The sequence below is a fragment of the Oncorhynchus gorbuscha genome, linkage group LG11 (genome assembly GCF_021184085.1).
Source record: "Oncorhynchus gorbuscha isolate QuinsamMale2020 ecotype Even-year linkage group LG11, OgorEven_v1.0, whole genome shotgun sequence".
Classification (NCBI taxonomy): Eukaryota; Metazoa; Chordata; class Actinopteri; order Salmoniformes; family Salmonidae; genus Oncorhynchus; species Oncorhynchus gorbuscha.
In genome coordinates, this window is record NC_060183.1 from 60,126,202 (window position 1) to 60,150,493 (window position 24,292).

The window sequence follows — 24,292 nt, forward strand, 5'->3', positions numbered from 1 at the left end:
TAATGCCATGCTAATCTAGTGGATGGCAAGCACCTCCAATGTGCATACAATTGATCAGATTTGCTGCCACATGTTTAACCATCTCCCATAGAGGATAAGCTGTTGACATTCTCATTATGATATATAACATAGTATAGCATAGTTATTGTCACTGGACGTGTGTGTGGTATGACTCACCTGCATGCCGATGATGGCGTAGATGAAGAAGAGCATAGCGATGAGGAGGCAGACGTAAGGTAGGGCCTGGAAATAGAAAATACACACACGCACCGAGAAGTTAACAGCACAGTAAGGTTTAATAGTCTTATTTATGGAGCAGAGCAGCCAACGTGACCCGCGGGGTTGATTTCCTTAATCACATATATCCCAGGGAAGGGTACACATTAATCAGAAATAATGAGCTACCTTTTAACATCCTGCAGCAACTATCCATTTTCATTTGGGCTTAAAAGCTCTCACCACCCCACATTTAACCTGCTATCAAATTAACTATTCTTGGCAATGTCCTTGTTCTCTCTACGACGAAAGCTCCACAGAACAAACCACTTCTCTAAGACTCCAAATAAACATCAATATCACTTCAAATGCCATTAAAGGGATACTTTGGGAATTTGGCTTGCGTTAGCACAATGACTGGAAGCCTATGGGTGCTAGCAGATATCTGTAGACTTCCAGTCATTGTGCTAATGCTGGTTAGCATTGGCTCCCGAAACTACCTCTAACTTCCTTCATACTGGACACAGACACATTTAAATGGTATCTGCGAGTTCATCTGATGAAGTAGATATAGGGCCTCATTGCCAAAATCACTAAGTATCCCTTTAAGTATACAAAAAGAAAGATGTCCTCGTTTTATTTCCTTATCTCCCCCCTTACAGTTCAATCTATATGCTTACAGTTATTACAAAATAATGAATCAGCCTACATTCATTAAATTCACTACTGATCAGATGAATACCATGTAACTCTCAAATCAAGAGTCCATGTTGAGTAGGCAGGGTTCAAACATCAGGGTCAAGGGTCAGAGGTGAGGGGTCAGTGAATCACCTTGAAGGACTGGACAAAGGTCCATAGCAGGATGCGAATGGTGTAGCCCTGCCTCAGCAGCTTGATGAGCCTGGCCGCCCTGAACAGCCTCAAGAAACTCAGATTGATCAGCTTGTCCTGCAGGAGGAGACACACTGGAATTCAAACAACTGTTCTTGGATCAGATTTGGGTTCCACTCAGAATGGTTTAGGTTAACAAGGGGGCTCAGTGAAGCAGTGGTACCATTTCAGTGAAGAGTATCTACCTATCCATTTATGTATGATTTAGAGTGGCTGCCAAGGGAATGGTCAAAAGCAACGGGAACAAGACACTTACCGTCTAGAGAGGGTCCATAGTGTCACAGAGGGAGCACAGGCACCAGCAAAGAAATAGCAGAAGATGGAAACACAGTGAGAGAAAGATAGAAAACCAGAGAGCGAGAGAAGAAAAAGACTGTCACGGGGAGAGAAATCCCACACAAAGGGAAATTTCATCCACAAAGAGAGTTACGTAGTAAACGGACTACAGTGGTACTGTGCTGCAATCTGCACAGATGCTTTTCCTGATCCCCCTCTGCCTCCCACTCCGGTCTGTCCCCCAGCTACATACTAATCTATCCAGAAGGAGACAGAGCTCTCAGCCATCTCCAGTAGCTCTCTAAAGCAGAAGGATATGCTGGTGGGTTCTTCTGATTACCTCACCAACAGTAATGTAACTTGGTTAAACCTCATTCAAGGAGTAAATGTAGTATGAGTGAAGACATATAAGCACGACTGCATATAGGAGAATCGCTATGTGCCGATGCATTTTGTAAATTGCCATATAAAGTCAGCAAACAAAGAAACGTCCCTTTTTCAGGACCCTGTCTTTCAAAGATAATTAGTAAAAATCCAAATAACTTCACATATCTTCATTGTAAAGGGTTTAAACACTGTTTTCCATGCATGTTCAATGAACCATAAACAATTAATGAACATGCACCTGTGGAAAGGTCGTTAAGACACTAACAGCTTACAGACAGTAGGCAATTAAGGTCACAGTTATGAAAACTTAGGAAACTAAAGAGGCCTTTCTACTGACTCTGAACGTGCCTTTGGCATGCTGCTTGGAGGCATGAGGACTGCCAATGTTGTCAGGGCAATACATTTCAATGTCCGTACTGTGAGACGCCTAAGACAGCGCTACAGGGAGAGAGGACGGACAGCTGATCGTCCTCGCAGTGGTAGACCAAGTGTAACACCTGCACAGGATCGGTACATCCGAACATCACACCTGCGAGTCAGGTACAGGATGGCAACAACAACTGCCGGAGTTACACCAGGAACCACTTCAATCCCTCCATCAGTGCTCAGACTGTCCGCAATAGGCTGAGAGGCTGGACTGAGGGCTTGTAGACCTGTTGTAAGGCAGGTCCTCACCAGACATCACCGGCAACAACGTCGCCGATGGGCAGAAACCTACCATCACTGGACCAGACAGGACTGGAAAAAAGTGCTCTTCACTGACGAGTCGCGGTTTTGTCTCACCAGGGGTGATGGTCGTATTCACGTTTATCGTCGAAGGAATAAGTGTTACACCGAGGCCTGTACTCTGGAGAGGGATCGATTTGGAGGTGGAGGGTCCGTCATGGTCTGGGTTGGTGTGTCACAGCATCATCGGACTGAGCTTGTTGTCATTGCAGGCAATCTCAACGCTGTGCGTTACAGGGAAGACATCCTCCTCCCTCATGTGGTACTCTTCCTGCAGGCTCATCCTGACATGACCCTTCAGCATGATAATGCCACCAGCCATACTGCTCGTTCTGTGCATGGTTTCCTGCAAGACAGGAATGTCAGTGTTCTGCCATGGCCAGCGAAGAGCCCGGATCTCAATCCCATTGAGAAAGTCTGGGACCTGTTGGATTAGAGGGTGAGGGCTAGGGCCATTCCCCCCAGGTGTCTTAATGGAAGAGTGGGGTAACATCTCAGAGCAAGAACTGGCAAATCTGGTGCAGTCCATGAGGAGGAGATGCACTACAGTACTTAATGCAGCTGGTGGCCACACCAGATACTGACTGTTACTTTTGATTTTGACCCACCCCTTTGTTGAGTTTCTGTTAGTCACATGTCTGTGGAACTTGTTCAGTTTATGTCTCAGTTGTTGAATCTTGTTATTTTCATACACATGTTTACACATGTTAAGTTTGCTGAAAATAAATGCAGTTGACAGTGAGAGGACATTTATTTTTTTCTGAGTTTATATTTGCCATAAAATAAGTTGTATGGGCACACTGTACTGAAGCAGCACTTACCTTAATCTCTGTGACCAAGATGTCTGTGATACTCCCCAATACTGTCACAAAGTCAAACACGTTCCAAGCTGCCTTCAAGTAATTCTGCAACAGAGAAAGAGAGAGGAAGAAAAAGAGAGAAATAGAGGGAGAGCGGGTGAGAGAGAGGGGAGGGAGAGGGATAGAGGTTTTATTGTGATTGGTACCAAACCCTTGCTCTTTAAATGCTTTCCTCAGGCCACACTCTACAGAGCATGTCTTCTAAGCTCCTCAAATGAGGCAGCTTTTAATGAGTTGCTTTGAGTTTCATTAAAAGGCCATCCAATATATAGCCTACAGAGTGTCACTCACTCCCAGACACACACACTCGGAGATTCTAAACAGCGGCATAGACCTAAGACAGACAGGTGAATCTGTCAGGTGGCATGGCAGTGAGCATACGCTCCTCCTGGGGAGCATAGCAATTTGAAACTACATAGGCGCCCAGAGAGAGAGGGAGCAAGAGAGAGCAAGTGCGAGAGAGCGAGAGGCCCATCCATCTGGGCTAACTGCTGAACAGGTGGAGGTAATTGGCGTGTGAAAAAAACCCATTTGACAAATGAGCCTGGGGATGAACTGTGAATGAATCTGGAGATGAATAGCCGCGCAGAGGGGCCAGGTGGCCCGGCACTGCCTGGGAGATGTATTCCTCCATCCTTCAATCCCACTGCTTTACCTTCCCACCCTCATCCCCTCAACTTAAGCTGTTGTATCATCCCCAACACACACCTCACCTCCCGGTGGCTCTTGCTGAAGGCTTGTCAGCCTACCCTCATCCAAACTACCCCTGGCCATCCATTAACCTTCCAATGTTTTCACAAAGGCTCTTTATCAGTCTCTGTCCTGATATCCCACTTTCTCTATCTCTGGCTCAGTTTCTCCGTCTCTCTTCCCCACCCTGGTACACAGTCATCTACAGTTGAAGTCGGAAGTTTACATACACATTAGCCAAATACATTTAAACTCAGTTTTTAGCCATTTCTGACATTTAATCCTAGAAAAAATGCCCTGTCTTAGGTCAGTTAGGATCACCACTTTATTTTAAGAATGTGAAATGTCAGAATAATAGTAGAGAGAAGGATTGATTTAAACTTTTATTTCTTTCATCACATTTCCAGTGGGTCAGAAGTTTACATACACTCAATTAGTATTTGGTAGCATTGACATGAAAATGTTTAACTTGGGTCACACATTTCGGGTAGCCTTCCTCAAGCTTCCCACAATAAGTTGGGAGTATTTTGGCCCATTCCTCCTGACAGAGCTGGTGTAACCGAGTCAGGTTTGTAGGCCTCCTTGCTCGCATATGCTTTTTCAGTTCCTCTCACAAATGTTCTATAGGATTGATATCAGGGCTTTGTGATGGCCACTCCAATACCTTGACTTTGTTGTCCTTAAGCCATTTTGCCACAACTTTAGAACTTCCTGACTGATGTCTTGAGATGTTGCTTCAATATATTCACATAATTTTCCTCCCTCAAGATGCCATCTGTTTTGTGAAGTGCACCAGTCCCTAATGCAGCAAAGCACCCCCACAACATGATGCTGCCACCCCCACAACATGATGCTGCCACCCCCACAACATGATGCTGCCACCCCCATGCTAGACGGTTGGGTTGGTTTTCTTCGGCTTGCAAGCCTCCCCCTTTTTCCTCCAAACATCACGATGGTCAATATGGCCAAACAGATCTATTTTTGTTTCATCAGACCAGAGGACATTTCTCCAAAAGGTACGGTCTTTGTCCCCATGTGCAGTTGCAAACCGTAGTCTGGGGTTTTTATGGGGGTTTTGGAGCCGTGGCTTCTTCCTTGATGAGCGGCCTTTCAAGTTGTCAATATAGGACTCGTTTTACTGTGGATATAGATACTTTTGTACCTGTTTTCTCCAGCATCTTCACAAGGTCCTTTGCTGTTGTTCTGGGATTGATTTGCACTTTTCGTTCATCTCTAGGAAACAGAACACGTTTCCTTCCTGAGCGGTCTTGGCTGATTTATTTTGATTTTCCCATGATATCAAACAAAGAGGAACTGAGTTTGAAGGTAGACCTTGAAATACATCCACAGGTACACCTCAAATTGACTCAAAATGTCAATTAGCCTATCAGAAGCTTCTAAAGCCGTGACATCATTTTCTGGAATTTCCCAAGCTGTTTAAAGGCACAGTCAATTTAAAAGTTTGTAAACTTCTGACCAACTGGAATTGTGATACAGTGAATTAGAAGTGAAATAATCTGTCTGTAAACAATTGTTGGAAAAGGTACTTGTGTCATGCACACAGTAGATTTCCTAACCGACTTGCCAAAAGTTTAGTTTGTTTTAACAAGAAATTTGTGGAGTGGTTTTAATGACTCCAACCTAAGTGTACTTCTGACTTGAACTGTATTTTCCACAAAAAGACAACTTGAGTGATTCCAAAATTAGTCTACAGTCTATTTTCCTAAATGCTTAGATAGATAGTGACCATGTGCTGTAATGTATGGAGACTCACCAGTGGTCCGAAAGCGATGATCTTGAGGATGCACTCTAGTGTGAAGAGAGCTGTGAACACAATGTTCAGGTGCTTCAGCATGGCCTCATACATCTCCGGAGCACCGTGAAACTGAAGGCAGAGGTCAGAAGTCAGGCAAAGGTCGGGAAGATGTCAGAGGTCAACATTCATTCCCACTGAACATGAGGAAATGATAATGGGCATGTCCATTTCCAATGTCAGACTGACAGACCATTGTAATACTTGTTAAAGTTATCCTTCCCCTCTTTTTTCATCCGTCCGTGCGTGCGTGTGTGTGTGTCCGTACGTGTGTGTGTTTGTGTCCGTCCGTGTGTGTGTGTGTCCGTCCGTCCGTCCGTCCGTGTGTGTGTAAAACACCCCGTCCCTAATTAATTGACCTGTAATTAACAAACACATTTAGTAAACAAACATACACCACAATAAATCCATTATTTATTTTAATCAGGTCTAAAGAAACATATGAAGAAAACGTATTTCAGAAGAACAGATTATGAGTTGGCCTACTGTACGTTATCTGGCTGTTATGTGACAAGTCCTGTGCCATTATTTTATATTACATGATCTTATAGTAAGAAGAATATCATTGAACTTAGCAGAATAAAATAGAAAGGATATCGTTCCCATTCCAGGAAAAATGAAGTTGTGCGCAAAAGTGATCATTTGAAAAATAGTTATTTTGAGTTATTTGGCCATTTAAGTTTTGAATGATACAAACCATAGAATGTGTTATAAATCAAAACATATATGGGCTGCATGATGTGACTATAGGCTATTAATGCGGAGTCTGTTCCTTGCCTCAGGCTGTACAGCTGTTCTCAGATCAAGCGATCATATTTTCACCCATCAGACTATTCTTTATTTAATCTTGTCTTTAATATGTAAAAATGAGTTTAGATTTAGAATGGCCCATTATGAAATGGGTAGGAACAGGGCCAGGGGAAAAGGCATGTCATCTGTATGCACTTGAATAGGGAATGGAGCACTTTCCCCTTCAATCAATGAACCAACATCATCGCCTAGGGCTCTCACCCAGACTCATAGATAGAACGTTTGGAGCATAACATAAGGTAACCAGTCCATCCATTATGCATAATAATACAGTCTACACTCAAAGGCTATTACTCAAATGTGTTTCATTTTGGGGTATAGTCTAGACCAATTATGCACCAGACATCTTAAAACAGTTTTGTGTTGTGTTTTCTGCCATGGTGAATATGTGATAGGCTATGTATTGTATCACGGCACAATCATCATTTTCATTCAGATTTATTCATCATAAGCCTATGCATAAGCTCTTATATGTGTACGGGTGTTTTGAATGAATCATCACCGTAGAAAGCGTTGTCCATTTTGTTGTGTTAGGCTTTGAAACAACATCCACAACAACCATGTTTTACACTCAGTCGCAACCTGCTGTTGAACTTCTTTCTTCAAATTGATATTCACAGTGAGGTTTTAAAAGCACTACACCGTTTTGATGAAAAGTGTTTGTGATTTTCCATTGCATTTCCATTGACATCAGAATGGTTAGAGAGACAACAGAGCCCTGACTACCAGGCCATTAGGACCTGATGGAGAAACGATAGAGCCCTGACTACCAGGCCATTAGGACCTGACGGAGAAACGATAGAGCCCTGACTACCAGGCCATTAGGACCTGACGGAGAAACGATAGAGCCCTGACTACCAGGCCATTAGGACCTGACGGAGAAACGATAGAGCCCTGACTACCAGGCCATTAGGACCTGACGGAGAAACGACAGAGCCCTGACTACCAGGCCATTAGGACCTGATGGAGAAACGATAGAGCCCTGACTACCAGGCCATTAGGACCTGATGGAGAAACATAGAGCCCTGACTACCAGGCCATTAGGACCTGATGGGGAAACAACAGAGCCCTGACTACCAGGCCATTAGGACCTGATGGAGAAACAACAGAGCCCTGACTACCAGGCCATTAGGACCTGATGGAGAAACAACAGAGCCCTGACTACCAGGCCATTAGGACCTGATGGAGAAACAACAGAGCCCTGACTACCAGGCCATTAGGACCTGATGGAGAAACAACAGAGCCCTGACTACCAGGCCATTAGGACCTGATGGAGAAACAACAGAGCCCTGACTACCAGGCCATTAGGACCTGATGGAGAAACGACAGAGCCCTGACTACCAGGCCATTAGGACCTGATGGAGAAACGATAGAGCCCTGACTACCAGGCCATTAGGACCTGATGGAGAGCCCTGACTACCAGGCCATTAGGACCTGACGGAGAAACGACAGAGCCCTGACTACCAGGCCATTAGGACCTGATGGAGAAACGATAGAGCCCTGACTACCAGGCCATTAGGACCTGACGGAGAAACGATAGAGCCCTGACTACCAGGCCATTAGGACCTGACGGAGAAACGATAGAGCCCTGACTACCAGGCCATTAGGACCTGACGGAGAAACGATAGAGCCCTGACTACCAGGCCATTAGGACCTGATGGAGAAACGATAGAGCCCTGACTACCAGGCCATTAGGACCTGACGGAGAAACGATAGAGCCCTGACTACCAGGCCATTAGGACCTGATGGAGAAACGATAGAGCCCTGACTACCAGGCCATTAGGACCTGATGGAGAAACGATAGAGCCCTGACTACCAGGCCATTAGGACCTGATGGAGAAATTACAAAGCCCTGACTACTAGGCCATTAGGACCTGATGGAGAAACAACAGAGCCCTGAGGCCATTAGGACCTGATGGAGAAACGATAGAGCCCTGACTACCAGGCCATTAGGACCTGATGGAGAAACGACAGAGCCCTGACTACCAGGCCATTAGGACCTGATGGAGAAACGACAGAGCACTGACTACCAGGCCAATAGGACCTGATGGAGAAACAACAGAGCCCTGAGGCCATTAGGACCTGATAGAGAAACGACAGAGCCCTAAGGCCATTAGGACCTGATGGAGAAACGATAGAGCCCAGACTACCAGGCCATTAGGACCTGTTGGAGAAACGACAGAGCCCTGAGGCCATTAGGACCTGATGGAGAAACGATAGAGCCCTGACTTCCAGGCCATTAGGACCTGATGGAGAAACGACAGAGCCCTGAGGCCATTAGGACCTGATGGAGAAACGATAGAGCCCTGACTTCCAGGCCATTAGGACCTGATGGAGAAACAACAGAGCCCTAAGGCCATTAGGACCTGACGGAGAAACGATAGAGCCCTGACTACCAGGCCATTAGGACCTGATGGAGAAACGATAGAGCCCTGACTACCAGGCCATTAGGACCTGATGGAGAAACGATAGAGCCCTGACTACCAGGCCATTAGGACCTGATGGAGAAATTACAAAGCCCTGACTACTAGGCCATTAGGACCTGATGGAGAAACAACAGAGCCCTGAGGCCATTAGGACCTGATGGAGAAACGATAGAGCCCTGACTACCAGGCCATTAGGACCTGATGGAGAAACGACAGAGCCCTGACTACCAGGCCATTAGGACCTGATGGAGAAACGACAGAGCACTGACTACCAGGCCAATAGGACCTGATGGAGAAACGATAGAGCCCTGACTACCAGGCCATTAGGACCTGATGGAGAAACAACAGAGCCCTGAGGCCATTAGGACCTGATAGAGAAACGACAGAGCCCTAAGGCCATTAGGACCTGATGGAGAAACGATAGAGCCCAGACTACCAGGCCATTAGGACCTGTTGGAGAAACGACAGAGCCCTGAGGCCATTAGGACCTGATGGAGAAACGATAGAGCCCTGACTTCCAGGCCATTAGGACCTGATGGAGAAACGACAGAGCCCTGAGGCCATTAGGACCTGATGGAGAAACGATAGAGCCCTGACTTCCAGGCCATTAGGACCTGATGGAGAAACAACAGAGCCCTAAGGCCATTAGGACCTGATGGAGAAACGACAGAGCCCTGACTACCAGGCCATTAGGACCTGATGGAGAAACGACAGAGCCCTGACTACCAGGCCAAAAGGCCCTGATGGCCTGGTAGTCCGTGGATTTTTACTGTGGTCATGATTCATGGCTACCAGTTTGGTGGTAATATGGACACCGCAACAGCCCTATCCCTCAGTCTGACAGACCTGTAAAGGTCAATACCTGGAGATAAGCCAAATGGATCAACCATGTGGTTAAGGTCAAAGCAACAGAGAGGCTGCTTATACATCAACAACGGATACGTTCAATGTATCCATCCAAATTATACTGATTACCTGTGCCAAAACCCTGTCCCAAAGTTATCCCACTCAAGGTAGAAATTCCCCTTATAACAGATCTAGGATCAGATTTCCCATTTTATGACAAATGCTCTGTCAGTGATCAAGGGCAACTTGCAATGCTTATATCCAGTTATAGGTTGCGTTGCAGGCTGACATCATAGCAGACAATAAAATTGCATCAACCAATGGTTGTGTGCGACATTATTGACTGTGCAGAGGGGCATCCAATTGCAATATCATTTGATGTGTACAGTTATCCAGGCATTCTGAGATCTGGCATACGTCTTTAATGTATACAGCCTGGAACGGGACCATTGTTTCTACAATGGACACATTGCCGATGGTGTGTGGGAAGCATCACTGACCTTCATCATCAGCACCACAGTGTTGAGTGCGATCATGGTCATGATGGAGTACTCAAAGGGCGGCGACACCACAAACTGCCACATCTTATACTGGAACGACTGCTTGTCTGCTGGCATGTAGCGCGTCAGAGGCTTAGCGTTGATGGCAAAGTCGATACAAGCTCTCTGTGTTGGAGGAGGGGGAGGGAGGGAGGGAGGGAGGGAGGGAGAGGGATGAGGTGAGTTTGTCAAACTCACTCACTCATCCCCCTAATCATATCTGATATTGTTCAAACACTGATTATAAACATAAAAAAGGACCAAAGTTCAATGAAATGAAAAACATCAAAGGCTGAACTAACGTCTGATAAGTGCTGGCGTGCAACATAACAGTTTCCAGGAGGGTTTAATAGTCCCTACATAGTGCACTGCTTTTGAGCCCAATGGGCTCTGGTCGAAAGTAGTGCGCCATAAAAGGGAATAGGGTGCCATTTGGGACATACTGTAGAGTGAACCTCAGTGATGTAGGAAATGAAGATACAGCTGGATGGACTACACTGGGCTGGTTGCTTCTCCTGAGGGTTGCTGTTCTTTTGTGTTGATGCCTTCTGAGGGAAACAACAGGCTAGCAAGGAAATCAACTGAAATATATCCACAGGTGCAGTGTTGAGAGATCCAACACTGGGACGGTTTTAACAGAGGAGAGGCAGAAATGACTTGGCCTTGTGTTAATAATTGTTGGTGCAGTTATCTTCTACTGGGTGCCAGACAACTAGGTGAGAGTGTGTCTGTTCTCTGTGTATTTGTCTCTCTGCTTGTGTATGTGTGAGTGTGTGTTTGTGTGCGTGTGTATCTCTCTATCTCTGTGGTCCAGCGTGTGTTCAGACAGCATACTGTACCTCGTTCTTCTCCAGACTACACTCTGACATGGCCTTGTCTCCCGGCTCTTGGAAGGTTTGTGTGTGTGTCTGTTTGTGTGTGTTTGTGTACCTCGTTCTTCTCCAGACTACACTCTGACATGGCCTTGTCTCCCGGCTCTTGGAAGGTTTGTGTGTGTGTGTGTGTGTGTCTGTTTGTGTGTGTTTGTGTACCTCGTTCTTCTCCAGACTACACTCTGACATGGCCTTGTCTCCCGGCTCTTGGAAGGTTTGTGTGTGTGTGTGTGTGTGTGTGTCTGTTTGTGTGTGTTTGTGTACCTCGTTCTTCTCCAGACTACACTCTGACATGGCCTTGTCTCCCTGCTCCTGGAAGGTGATGATGATCAAAGCCACAAAGATGTTGACAAAGAAGAAGGGAAAGACCACAAAGTAGACCACATAGAAGATAGAGGTCTCCATACGGAAGCCTGGGCTGGGACCCTCATCCTCATAGGTGGCATCCACAGAATGCTTTAGGACCCTGGAGAAAACAGGTAAACACAGAGGGTCACTTTTGCATTTTTCCCATTAATGGTTAAAGTAAGGATTTGGGTAGGGGAAGCTGATTCTAGATCTGTACCTAGAGGAAACTATCCTAATACTATCTAAGCCTAACTAGCTTAATTGTTTTAACCTATACATACACCACTAGGCAGCCATGGCAGGGAGGACACACAAGAATATGTGATGTACAAGCAGGCTGTGGGGAAAAAAAGCAATACATTCACTGGAACAAAATATGTCCAATATTCATCTTTCATCTTCCATAGCTGAGTACAGCAGGGAATAATATTATGAAGCAGGGAATATATGAATGTTTACCAGGTTGCATAACAACAACAAAAAATGAGTTTTTTGAATATGATTAAAACAGATATGCAGCAAATGTGTAAATAAAACTAAAAACACTGATGTTTTGAAGATATTCTGCTTTATATTAATTTCTGAGAATAGCAAAAAGAGCTGTAGTACCCCTTCTCAAGCCCTATTCGCTAAGTCACAGGGAATAGAGCCATTTTGATTTAAAGATGAATCTAACGCTAGTTAGCTCTTTTACATTTTATTGTGTAGCCCTTGATAAACTGTGTACTTGGGGTAATGATTTCCCCGAGGAAGGAGATGTGGAGAGAGACAGAGAGAGAAGATGAATGACTGACTAGCTGAGGAGAGCACTTAAGACGTTGTGGTGTCCTCAACTCCAACCCTGGTCAGGTTCTACATGCCATAAATTAGTGCAAATGATGAAGGCCATCATACTGACTAGCGCTGTCTTCTCCTGAACATTACCTCAGCACACGCACGCCATTACGCACGCACACACACCTCTCCCACTGGATTCCACCCCACCTAGTCTCACCCGAGATCATTTATTTCCCCCACATCATTGGCACTTTGTCCTTTGGAATGGATGTCAAATAGGATGCTCATCTTGTTGAGGATACTGTGTACATTCAATAGGGGTCAATGGACCCGATAGGAACCCTCTAGTCTGCCTGGAATTATTTGGGAAGCTATTTGGCTAGCCGGTAGTTATGTGAATAGGTGATGTGTAGGTGATTGAGTGGCCTATGGTTATGTGTGTAGGCCATTGCCAGTGACTGGCTAGTCGGTAGCAATGTAAGTAGGCCACATGTAGGGGATTGGCTGGCCTGTATTTCTCTTCACAGTTGATTGGCTACCTAGTCTGTGGTTATGTGAGTAGCTCATTACCAGTGATGTGCTAGCCTGTAGTTATGTGACAAGGTCCTTATAGGTAATTGGCTGGAATGAGCTTCTCTCTACAGCTGATTGGCTCATGTGGGCTACTCACATTGGCCAGCCCTCCCCGGTGGAGACGGTGAATAGGGTGAGGAAGGCCCACAGCACATTGTCGTAATGGAACTCATACTTCCTCCACTCACGATCCTGGGCCGCCACTTCATCACCGTCATAGTCCAGAAACTTACCCCTGATGAACGATGGAAAGAGGGGGAGAGAGAGGAGAAAGAGAGACAGACAAAGAGAGAAAGAAAGAAAAATAGAAAGAGAATAGCACAGTATTGTATTGTTATCTTGTAGGTAAATTGGCACAAGCTATATTCACAAAAAACACTCCAACTGCAAACATCTCATTTTCACATGTGAAAAGATGGTGTTAACATTTTGCAGTAGCAATGTTCCGTTGAGGCAATTAAGGCGACCACATCTAAAAAGCCCAAATGCGAGACGGGAACGATTTTGCGGGACATTCGTGGAAGAGTAGACAGAATAAATGGGGCAGGTTAATGGATAATGTTCAAATGGCGACAGTTCTGCTGTATGATGGTCACTGCCTTTTAAAGGGGAAATCCTTAGTTGCTACATAGATTTATGGACTTATAAATGAAGCATACGAATCCATATACAGTTGAGGTCAGAAGTTTACGTACACCTTAGCCAAATACATTTAAAATCAGTTTTTCACAATTCTTGACATTCAATGCTTGTAAAAATTCCATGTCTTAGGTCAGTTAGGATCACCACTTTATTTTAAGAATGTGAAAAGTCAGAATAATAGTTGATAGAATGATTTATTTCAACTTTTATTTCTTTCATCACATTCCCAGTGGGTCAGAAGTTTACATACACTCAATTAGTATTTGGTAGCGTTGCCTTTAAATTGTTTAACTTGGGTCAAATTTTTCAGGTAGCCTTCCACAAGCTTCCCACAATAAGTTGGGTGAATTGTGGCCCATTCTTCATGACAGAGCTGGTGTAACAGGTTTGTAAGCCTCCTTGCTCGGAAACGCTTTTTCAGTTCTGCCCAAAAATGTTCTATAGGTTTGAGGTCAGGGCTTTGTGATGGCCACTCCAATACCTTGACTTTGTTGTCCTTGAACCATTTTGCCACAATTTTGGAAGTATGCTTGGGGTCATTGTCCATTTGGAAGACCCATTTGACTGATGTCTTGAGATGTTGCTTCAACATATCCACTTAATTGACTTCTCATGATGCCATCTATTTTGTGAAGTGCACCAGTCCCTCCTGCAGCAAAGCACCCCCACAACATGATTGCTGCCACCCCCGTGCCTCACGGTTGGGATGTTGTTCTTCGGCTTGCAAGTCTTCCCCGTTTTTCCTCCAAACATAACAATGGTTATTATGGCCAAACAGTTCTATTTTGGTTTCATCAGATCAGAGAACATTTCTCCAAAAAGTATGATCTTTGTCCCCATGTGCAGTTGCAAACCGTAGTCTGGCTTTTTTACGGTGGTTTTGGAACAGTGGCTTCTTCCTTGCTGAGTGGCCTTTAAGGTTATGTCGATATAGGACTCGTTTTACTGTGGATATAGATACTTTTGTACCTGTTTCCTCCAGCATCTTCACAAGGTCCTTTGCTGTTGTTCTGGGATTGATTTGCACTTTTCGCACCAAAGAACGTTCATCTCTAGGAGACAGAACGTGTCTTCTTCCTGAGCGGTATGATGGTTGCGTGGTCCCATGGTGTTTATACCTGTGTACCTTCAGGCGTTTGGAAATTGCTCCCAAGGATGAACCAGACTTGTGGAGGTCTACAAATCTTTTTTTAAGTCTTGGCTGATTTCTTTGATTTTCCCATCTTGTCAAGCAAAGAAGCAATGAGTTTGAAGGTAGGCCTTGAAATACATCCACAGGTACACCTCCAATTGACTCAAATTATGTCAATTTGCCTATCAGAAGTTTCCAAAGCCATGAAATCCTTTTCGGGGATTTCCCAAGCTGTTTAAAGGCACAGTCAACTTAGTGTATGTAAACATCTGACCCACTGGAATTGTGATACAGTGAATTAGAAATGAAATAATCTGTCTGTAAACAACTGTTGGAAAAATGACTTGTGTCAGGCACACAGTAGATGTCCTAACCGACTTGCCAAAACTCTAGTTTGTTAACAAGACATTAGTGGAGTCGTTGATAAATGAGTTTTAATGACTCCGATCTAAGTGTATGTAAACATCTGACTTCAACTATATATGATATAAAACATATGTATTCACATTTTTGCAGGTGATTTGTTCTCTCGTGACTTTGTCATGTTTCTTTTTTGTAAGGGCATATCCAATACCAGTCAGTGTCAACGGTGTGAGTGTGTCCTGTACCTGCAGTCCTTCTCCAGACCTTTAGACTCGTCGGTGCAGTAGAAGAATTTGCCCTTGAACAGCTGCACAGCGATCACAGCGAAGATGAACATGAAGAGCATGTAGACAATGAGGATGTTGAGCACGTTCTTCAGAGAGTTGACCACACAGTCAAACACGGCCTGGAGGAGGACACACACACACCAATAAATAGAGGTACACACAATCACTCAAACACGTTACCATGCATGTGAACACCCATCTAGACACATGCACACAGTCTCTACGCAGCACTCTGTTGATCAATTTGTGGTTTGAATGACTGTCTCCCTGTCATGGCATGTTTTGAAATCTTCCCAATTAATATGTATCTGCAGGGATGAATGAGACAGTAACTCACAGAGCTACTCCCTGAAGTAAGTTATTTTTTACGTCACTCATGTCACTCAGTACAAATAGCTAAGTGTATGAGAGTGATTAGCTCTAGTCCCGTGTGTTACGTGCAGCTTGCTGACACTGAGCCTTCAGCCTCAGCAAGCAGCATGTAACGCCCTGGACCAGAGGTAGGGAGTAGAAGGGCTTACCTCCCTGCTAACCCTGATCTCAATCTCAATCAACCCATCAATTACTTCAAAAGGATGTGCTGCTATCTTTGGTCTGATCAACTACCTTTCCACACATCAATTACTTTGGTCTAGTCCTTGTGAGACAAGATCAGAGCTGGGGTCCTGAAAAGAGTGAGACAGATTAGCATTTCTCCCCATTTGTCACCGGGTAGAGGATGATTAACTGGTATATGAAGATAGACACTGTGGATATCAGTCATTACATCTCACCCTCCTCTTCTCTCCCACTGATGTGATTAATTTATTAGTTTATATCTCATACAAATCACTTGGGAGTTATTCATCCACTGGCTGCTGATGCAATTTCTGTGTGTGTGTGTTGCAGAGGCACAGGTGTGTGTGTGTGTGTGTGTGTACGTTCGTCAGTGCATCCGTATGTGTTTGTTTGACTTGTAACTGGCCATGGAAGTGGCTTTTCTGTTGTGTCAGAGCGGAGCGAACAGGTAACAGATGTAGCTACCTTGAGTTTTGGCAGTCGTTTGATGGTCTTCAGAGGCCTTAGAACTCGCAGCACCCTGAGAGACTTGATTGTGTTGATGTCCTTGCCTTTAGTTCCTCTGCACAGAGCAAGCCCACAGTTAGTGACTATAGACCAAACAAAAGGAGAGTAGGCATTATGCTGTGGCCCACAGGCTCTCACCACTACCTTACCTTTTGACCTGTCTCGCACGCACGCACGCACACACACACACACACACACGAGGAGGCTGGTGGGAGGAGCTATAGGAGGACGGGCTCATTGTTGGAATGGAATAAATGGAACAGAGTAAAATACGTGGTTTCCATATATTTGATACCATACCAGTCATTCCATTCTAGCCATTACAATGAGCCCATAGCTTCTCCCACCAGCCTCTTTTGGCATACACGGTATTCATTAAACTCTCTCTCTTTAAGGCACACATGTATAAATCAAATACCACCCATCCTTGCAGTTACAAGTTCTAGTAGGTATATTCAGCAGTTAGTAGAGTACAGTAGAGTAGAGTACAGTAGAATACAATAGAGTACAGTAGAGTACAGTAGAATTGGTAGAGTACAATAGAGTTGGTAGAGTACAGTAGAGTACAATATTGTACAGTAGAGTACAATAGAGTTGGTAGAGTACAGCAGAGTACAATAGAGTTGGTAGAGTACAATAGACTTGGTAGAGTACAATAGAGTTGGTAGAGTACAATAGAGTTAGTAGAGTACAATAGAGTTAGTAGAGTACATGCATGTGAGTTGATGGGTTATTGTACAGAAACATACCTACATAGAGCAATAGAGCTATTGAATCATATTTTAAGAGCAATACAGGGAGCAATCACATAATAGGACAAAGGACTACAATACACTATCCACTGGTATTTCTGTAGAATAACAGACATACACAGTGGTAGAAAATGATACAAAGAAACCAGCCCTGAGTCAGGGACGAGCTTCTTTGCAGGAACCACTGATGTTCTTGCCACAATGGCGGGGACAATATATAGTACCGTCCTCAGGAGCCAGATGGACAGTGTGGTGTCAATACAATAATCTACCAGTCACATTTACACACTGTGGCTGTCCATATACTCTCACCATCGTATATTCTGTGTGTTTATTATGAGGTTACATACTTTAGTGTGTGTGTATGAGTGCGTGTGTGAGCATGTCTAGTGTGGACGTGTTTAACAATACTTGTGGGGACCAGCAGTCTAGTAGTCCCAACAAGGTCAAGTGCTATTTCTAGGGGGGTTAGAGTTAAGGTTAGGTTTCCGGGTTAAGGTTAGGATAAGGGTTAGGGAAAATACGATTATGAATGGGACTGAATTGTGTCCCCCCACAAGGTTAGTTGTACAAGACTGCGTGTGTGTGTGTGTGTGTGTGTGTGTGTGTGTGTGTGTGTGTGTGTGTGTGTGTGTGTGTGTGTGTGTGTGTGTGTGTGTGTGTGTGTGTGTGTGTGTGTGTGTGTGTGTGTGTGTGTGTGTGTGTGTGGTCACAGCTCCTCGGCAGGTTGATAATGCCTCTGTAGTGAACTCTCTAGAGTGCATATCTCCCCTCTTACACAGGCAGAAATCAGGCAGAAATCAGTCAGTCCTCTCTGTCCATCAATATAGATGGGGCTGGAGCTCCTAAATTCAGTGTGAAATAAGGCCCAGACAGCCAGTGGAGGAGGACTAGGAGGCTCCAAAGAAGAACTGACTGTAGGAAGTTGTAACCCATCCATGATTCTGCTAGAGGGGATGAGAGAGCAACCCTGCCTTTCCACTCTCAGTGGAGCACCGTGCAATGTACTGCACTATACAGTTTGAAATCATGACTAGAGGTGCATACTGAACTGAAGTACACACCTCATACTATGGAATAAATCTCACACTGCCGTCAACGGACGATTGGCACGTAAACTGGAGCTATACAGTATGTGTTGTGCACCCATCTCAAGGACTGAACCCATAATGAGTTCGTCTAGGTGTATTCAGTGGAGACAACTACCTCGATAACTAGAGAAAACAGAAGCATGGTTCCACACAGAATGGGCGTGTTGACTTTTTCTTACCCAATGGGAGCTTTAGGTCTAATACACTGGTATGCAACAGTCATGCATGCACTGAAGATCTGGTTACCCCAGCATGCAATCCGGTAAGTCAACCCCCGCCCATATCAATCCAGGGTCTCAACACGTCTAGATGGCGAGTGAACCATTCCTCAATAGCTTTCAGAAGAGCTGTAGGCAGGAAGAATAGATGTGTGTGTGTGTTCACATTAAGTAGCTCAGATCAGCCCTGATATGCCTTGTGTGTGCAGCTGCAGCAGCCAGATGCGAGGTTATCCTCGGTAACCATGACTACAGCCTTATTGGTTGCCCCTTTCCGAGAGAGAAAGCACAGCATTTCCTGTTTACAATAATCTGCCTCCCAGTAGAACATGAGCATTATTCCGAACCTTCTGCTCTCTCAACCCAGAAACACGATTCACTCTCCCTGATCTGCCCTTCTCGCTAACTCCTTCACTATTTAAGATAAAGATGGAGGAGCAGTCCCAGATCTATTACGTTACAGACCCCCCCAATCAATCTATATACAATAGCCCATAATAACAAAGCGAAAACAGGTTTTTAGAACATTTTGCAAATGTATAAAAAAAATTAAACAGAAATACCTTATCTGCTTAAGTATTCAGACTCTTTGCTATGAGATTCAAAATTGAGCTCAGGTGCATCCTGTTTCCATTGATCATCCTTGAGATGTTTCAACAACTTGATTGGAGTGCACCTGTGTTAAATGCATGATTGGACATGATTTGGAAATGCACACACCTGTCTATATAAGGTCCCACAGTTGACAGTGCATGTCAGAGCAAAAACAAAGCCACGAGGTGGAAGGAATTGTCTGTAGAGCTCCGAGACAGGATTATGTCGAGGCACAGATCTGGGGAAGGGTAGCAAAACATTGCTGCAGCATTGAAGGTCCACAAGAACACAGTGGCCTCCATCATTCTTAAACGGAGGAAGTTTGGAACCACCAAGACTCTTCCTAGAGCCGGCCGGCTAAACTGAGCAATCGGGTGAGAAGGCCTTGGTTGGGAGGTGCCCAAGAACCCGATGATCTCCAGAGTTCCTGAACAAGAGGACAAGTACATTAGAGTGTCTAGTTTGAGAAACCGACGCCTCACAAGTCATCAACTGGCAGGTTCATTAATTAGTACCCGCAAAACACCAGTCTCAATGGCAACAGTGAAGATGTGACTCCGGGATGCTGGCCTTCTAGGCAGAGTTCCTCTGTCCATTGTCTGTGTTCTTCTGCCCATCTTATTCTTCTATTATTATTGGCCAGTCTAAGATATAGCTTTTTCTTTGCAACTCTGCCTAGAAGGATAGCATCCCAAAGTCGCCTCTTCACTGTTGATGTTGAGACTGGTGTTTTCCGGGTACTATTTAATGAAGCTGCCAGTTGAGGACTTGCTCAGTTGTGCACCGGGCCCTCCCACTCCTCTTTCTATTCTGGTTACAGCCCGTTTGTACTGTTCTGTAAAGGGAGTAGTACACAGGGTTGTACAAGTTTCTTGGCAATTTCTCACATGGAATAGCCTTCATTTCTCAGAACCCGAATAGACTGACGAGTTTAAGAAGAACGTTCTTTGTTTCTTGACATTTTGAACCTGTAATTGAACCCACAAATGCTGATGCTCCAGGGTTTGGCCAGTAGGGATATCCTTGTCTCATCGCGCACCAGCGACTCCTGTGGGCGGCCGGGCGCAGTGCGCGCTAACCAAGGTTGCCAAGTGCATGGTGTTTCCTCCGACACATTGGTGCGGCTGGCTTCTGGGTTGGATGCGCGCTGTGTTAAGAAGCAGTGCGGCTTGGTTGGATTGTGTATCGGAGGACGCATGACTTTCAACCTTCGTCTCTCCCGAGCCCGTACGGGAGTTGTAGCGATGAGACAAGTTGGTAGCTACTAAAAACAATTGGATACCACGAAATTGGGAGAAAACATGGTAAAATAAAATAAATAATATATATTTTTTATTCTAAATGATAGTCTTGGATTAGCTAACACAACATGCTATTGGAACACAGGAGTGATTGTTGCTGATAATTGGCCTCTGTACACCTATGTAGATATCTTCTTTTTTATCTGCTGTTTCCAGCTATAATAGTCATTTACAACATTAACCATGTCTACACTGTATTTCTGATGAATTTGATGTTATTTTAAATGGACAAAAAATGTGCGTTTCTTTCAAAAACAAGGACATTTCTAAGTGACTACACATTTTTGAATGGTAGTGTACATTTGCAAACATTTCTAAAAACCTGTTTTTGCTTTGTTACTATGGGGTATTGTGTGTAGATTTACGAGGGAAAAAAACTATTTAATCCATTTTAGAATAAGGCTGTAACGTAACAAAATGTGGAAAAAGCGAAGTGGCTTAAATTCTTTCCAAATGCACTATAAATATATTAGTATTAATTTGATATACTTTCATTCTAATTCCAACTGTAAATGTTGGCATTGTACAACTGTCCTTTGCTTTGGCATGTCGGCACACAATGGCAACAAGGGACAGAGATGAATCTGATCAGTGATTGTCTTCTGAAAGCTACTGGGTCTCCAATAGTTCCTCATTGGGACTGGGATTAGTTCATTGAGAGCGTAAGAGGTGGAATGGGTATCCAGCAGAGAAAGTGAGCGTTTTGGAATGCGATGGAGGAGGTTGATAGGGGAACGTTTTTGGGGTCAGGGGTCAATGACAGAGAGAGGGTAGGTCCCCACCTGGTCACGCTTTGTTGCGATCTGATGAAGAAAAGCAATGATAAACAGGACACACGCAAACAAACACACGTCACGAATCACAGAGAACAAACCCAAAGCACATAAGATATTAAGGCTGCTTCATAGAGACAAAGAAAAAGGCAGAAATATACAGAAACACTGAGCAAAATAAACACTTTAAGCCAATAATACTACTACTACTACCACTACTACTGTTGAATAGGCATGGAGATACTGTGGTGCTAGTTATCCTTAAGACTTAATAAGAACATTTAAATACAGCAGAAAGAAAGAGATAATGACAAGCACACGGAATGATTTTACTAAGTTTAAGTGAAAAAAGAGCAGAAACCTAACAGACTGAAGAAAATAGTAAAAGGACAGTTTTAGCTGTCCATCTGTTTCTGACAAGAAGACCCAGAATGAGTTCCAAATTACACCCTGTTCCCTACATAGTGCATTAGTTTTGACCAGAGCCATATGGGGCCTGGTCAAAATAAGTGCACTACATTGGTAAATGGGATGCCATTTGGGACTCAGGCCTCATTTTCTGATAGAGAGTTTTTCCAGTGAGATGGCATTAAGGAGGACAAGACATGACGTTCGACAAGAGACACAGTTCTGTCTGTCTGTCTGTCTGTGAGGTGAGCAGCTAGGGAGAGGAAGTGTATCCTCCAGATAACCTCCCTATCAGCATCCCACAGCACCAGGAGAGGAACAAACATACATACCCTACTGTGACAGCATTATGGGACAACTACCACAAACACGCATGCATGCACGCACTCACACGCACAGACACACTCACCCACATGCACATTCACACGTGCACGCACACACAAGGATGTATGTGCATATAGACAGCCATTCACATGCACACTCACACACCTCCAACGTACCTACATCAAATAAAACTACTGTTTGGGGCGGCAGGGTGGTTAGAGCGGTGGTTAGAGCGTTGGACTAGTAACCGGAAGGTTACGAGTTCAAACCCCCGAGCTGACAAGGTACAAATCTGTCGCTCTGCCCCTTAACAGGCAGTTAACCCACTGTTCCCAGGCCGTCATTGAAAATAAGAATTCGTTCTTAACTGACTTGCCTGGTTAAATAAAGGTAAAATAAAAAATATATTTAAAAAAAACATGCAAAAACACCCTCTCAATAATGAGTGAGTGTGAATTTTCAATGGAAGAGTAAATGAGTGAACATATGCAAATGGTCAGAATAACAGGAAACTATTTATTTGGACAGTCCCATTTAGATGGTTTGTAGATGTTCAATAACATTCAACAACACCATCCACTAAACCAAACCCTAAATCTAACCATAACCCTTATCCCAACCCTAATCTTAACCCCTACCCTAACTCTTATTCCACAGCTAACCCTAACTGTAACCTTAGCAAGCAGTTGCTTTTCAACAGATAGTATGATGACCATCTGTAGAGCATCTATATGGGACTATCCAAATGGAATGTGACCCAATAATCTACAGTAATATAATGAGGGTGAATCTATAGATGCGTAGCTATACAGGCTAGAGGTCGACCAATTTAATTGGAATAGCCGATTTCAAGTTTTCATAACAATCGGAAATCAGTATTTTTGGACACCGATTTGGCAGATTTCATTATTATTATTTTTTACACCTTTATTTAATCTTTATTTAACTTGGCAAGTCAGTTAAGAACACATTCTTATTTTCAATGACGGCCTAGGAACGGTGGGTTAACTGCCTCGTTCAGGGACAGAACGACAGATTTTCACCGTGTCAGCTCGGGGGATTCAATCTTGCAACCTTACAGTTAACTAGACCAACGCTCTAACCACCTGCCTCTCTTTGCACTCCACGAGGAGACTGCCTGTTACGCGAATGCAGTAAGTCAAGCTAAGTTGCTAGCTAGCATTAAACAATCAATCATAATCACTAGTTAACTACACATGGTTGATGATATTACTAGTTTATCTAGCGTGTCCTGCGTTGCATATAATCGATGCGGTGCGTATTGTTGCTCCAACGTGTACCTAACCATGAACATCAATGCCTTTCTTAAAATCAATACACAGAAGTATATATTTTAAACCTGCATATTTATCTAGAAGAAATCCAGCTTAGCAGGCAATATTAACCAGGTGAAATTGTGTCACTTCTCTTGCGTTCATTGCACAGTCAGTGTATATGCAACAGTTTGGGATGCCTAATTTGGGGCGCCTAATTTGCCAGAATTTTACGTAATTATGACAAAACATTGAAGGTTGTGCAATGTAACAGGAATGTTAAGACTAATGGATGCCACCCCTGAGATAAAATACGGAATGGTTCCGTATTTCACTGAAAGAATGTTTTTGAGATGATAGTTTCTGGATTCGACCATATTAATGACCTAAGGCTCGTATTTCTGTGTGTTATTATGTTATAACTAAGTCTATGATTTGATAGAGCAGTCTGACTGAGCGGTGGTAGGCAGCAGCAGGCTCGTAAGCATTCATTCAAACAGCTCTTTTGTGCGTTTTGCCAGCAGCTCTTCGTTGTGCGTCAAGCATTGCGCTGTTTACCTCCCGAGATGAGGCTGGTGTAACCAATGTGGAATGGCTAGCTAGTTAGCGGGGTACACGCTATAGTGTTTCAAACGTCACTCGCTCTGAGACTTGGAGTAGTTGTTCCCCTTACTCTGCATGGGTAATGCTGCTTTGAGGGTGGCTGTTGTTGTTGTGTTCCTGGTTCGAGCCCAGGGAGGAGCGAGGAGAGGGAAGGAAGCTATACTGTTACACTGGCAATAGTAAAGTGCCTATAAGAACATCCAATAGTCAAAGGTTAATGAAATACAAATGGTATAGAGAGAAATAGTCCTATAATTCCTATAATAACTACAACCTAAAACTTCTTACCTGGGAATATTGAAGACTCATGTTAAAAGGAACCACCAGCTTTCATATGTTCTCATGTTCTGAGCAAGGAACTTAAACGTTAGCTTTCTTCTTTTTTTATGTGCCATGGCACATATTGCACTTTTAC

General features: G+C 44.1%; 1 protein-coding gene across 10 annotated transcripts in view; it reads right to left on the reverse strand.

Moving 5' to 3' along the window:
• LOC124049043 (voltage-dependent N-type calcium channel subunit alpha-1B-like) overlaps positions 1–24,292 on the reverse strand; it is a 232,521-nt gene that overhangs the window by 30,521 nt on the left and 177,708 nt on the right. For 8 of the 10 annotated variants that reach the window (XR_006841351.1, XM_046370344.1, XM_046370342.1 and 5 more), the window contains 10 exons: positions 16,498–16,594; positions 15,433–15,593; positions 13,148–13,285; positions 11,617–11,818; positions 10,442–10,606; positions 5,821–5,931; positions 3,318–3,401; positions 1,364–1,366; positions 1,048–1,164; positions 178–243 (listed from right to left, as the gene is read on the reverse strand). Coding sequence is in view for 9 of the 10 variants with exons in the window: in XM_046370344.1 (XP_046226300.1) it covers positions 178–243; positions 1,048–1,164; positions 1,364–1,366; positions 3,318–3,401; positions 5,821–5,931; positions 10,442–10,606; positions 11,617–11,818; positions 13,148–13,285; positions 15,433–15,593; positions 16,498–16,594 (1,144 nt within the window). In the remaining variant the exon portion in view is untranslated. The remainder of the gene's footprint in view (positions 1–177; positions 244–1,047; positions 1,165–1,363; positions 1,367–3,317; positions 3,402–5,820; positions 5,932–10,441; positions 10,607–11,616; positions 11,819–13,147; positions 13,286–15,432; positions 15,594–16,497; positions 16,595–24,292) is intronic. The other 2 variants (XM_046370347.1, XM_046370340.1) reach the window with 1 other exon arrangement.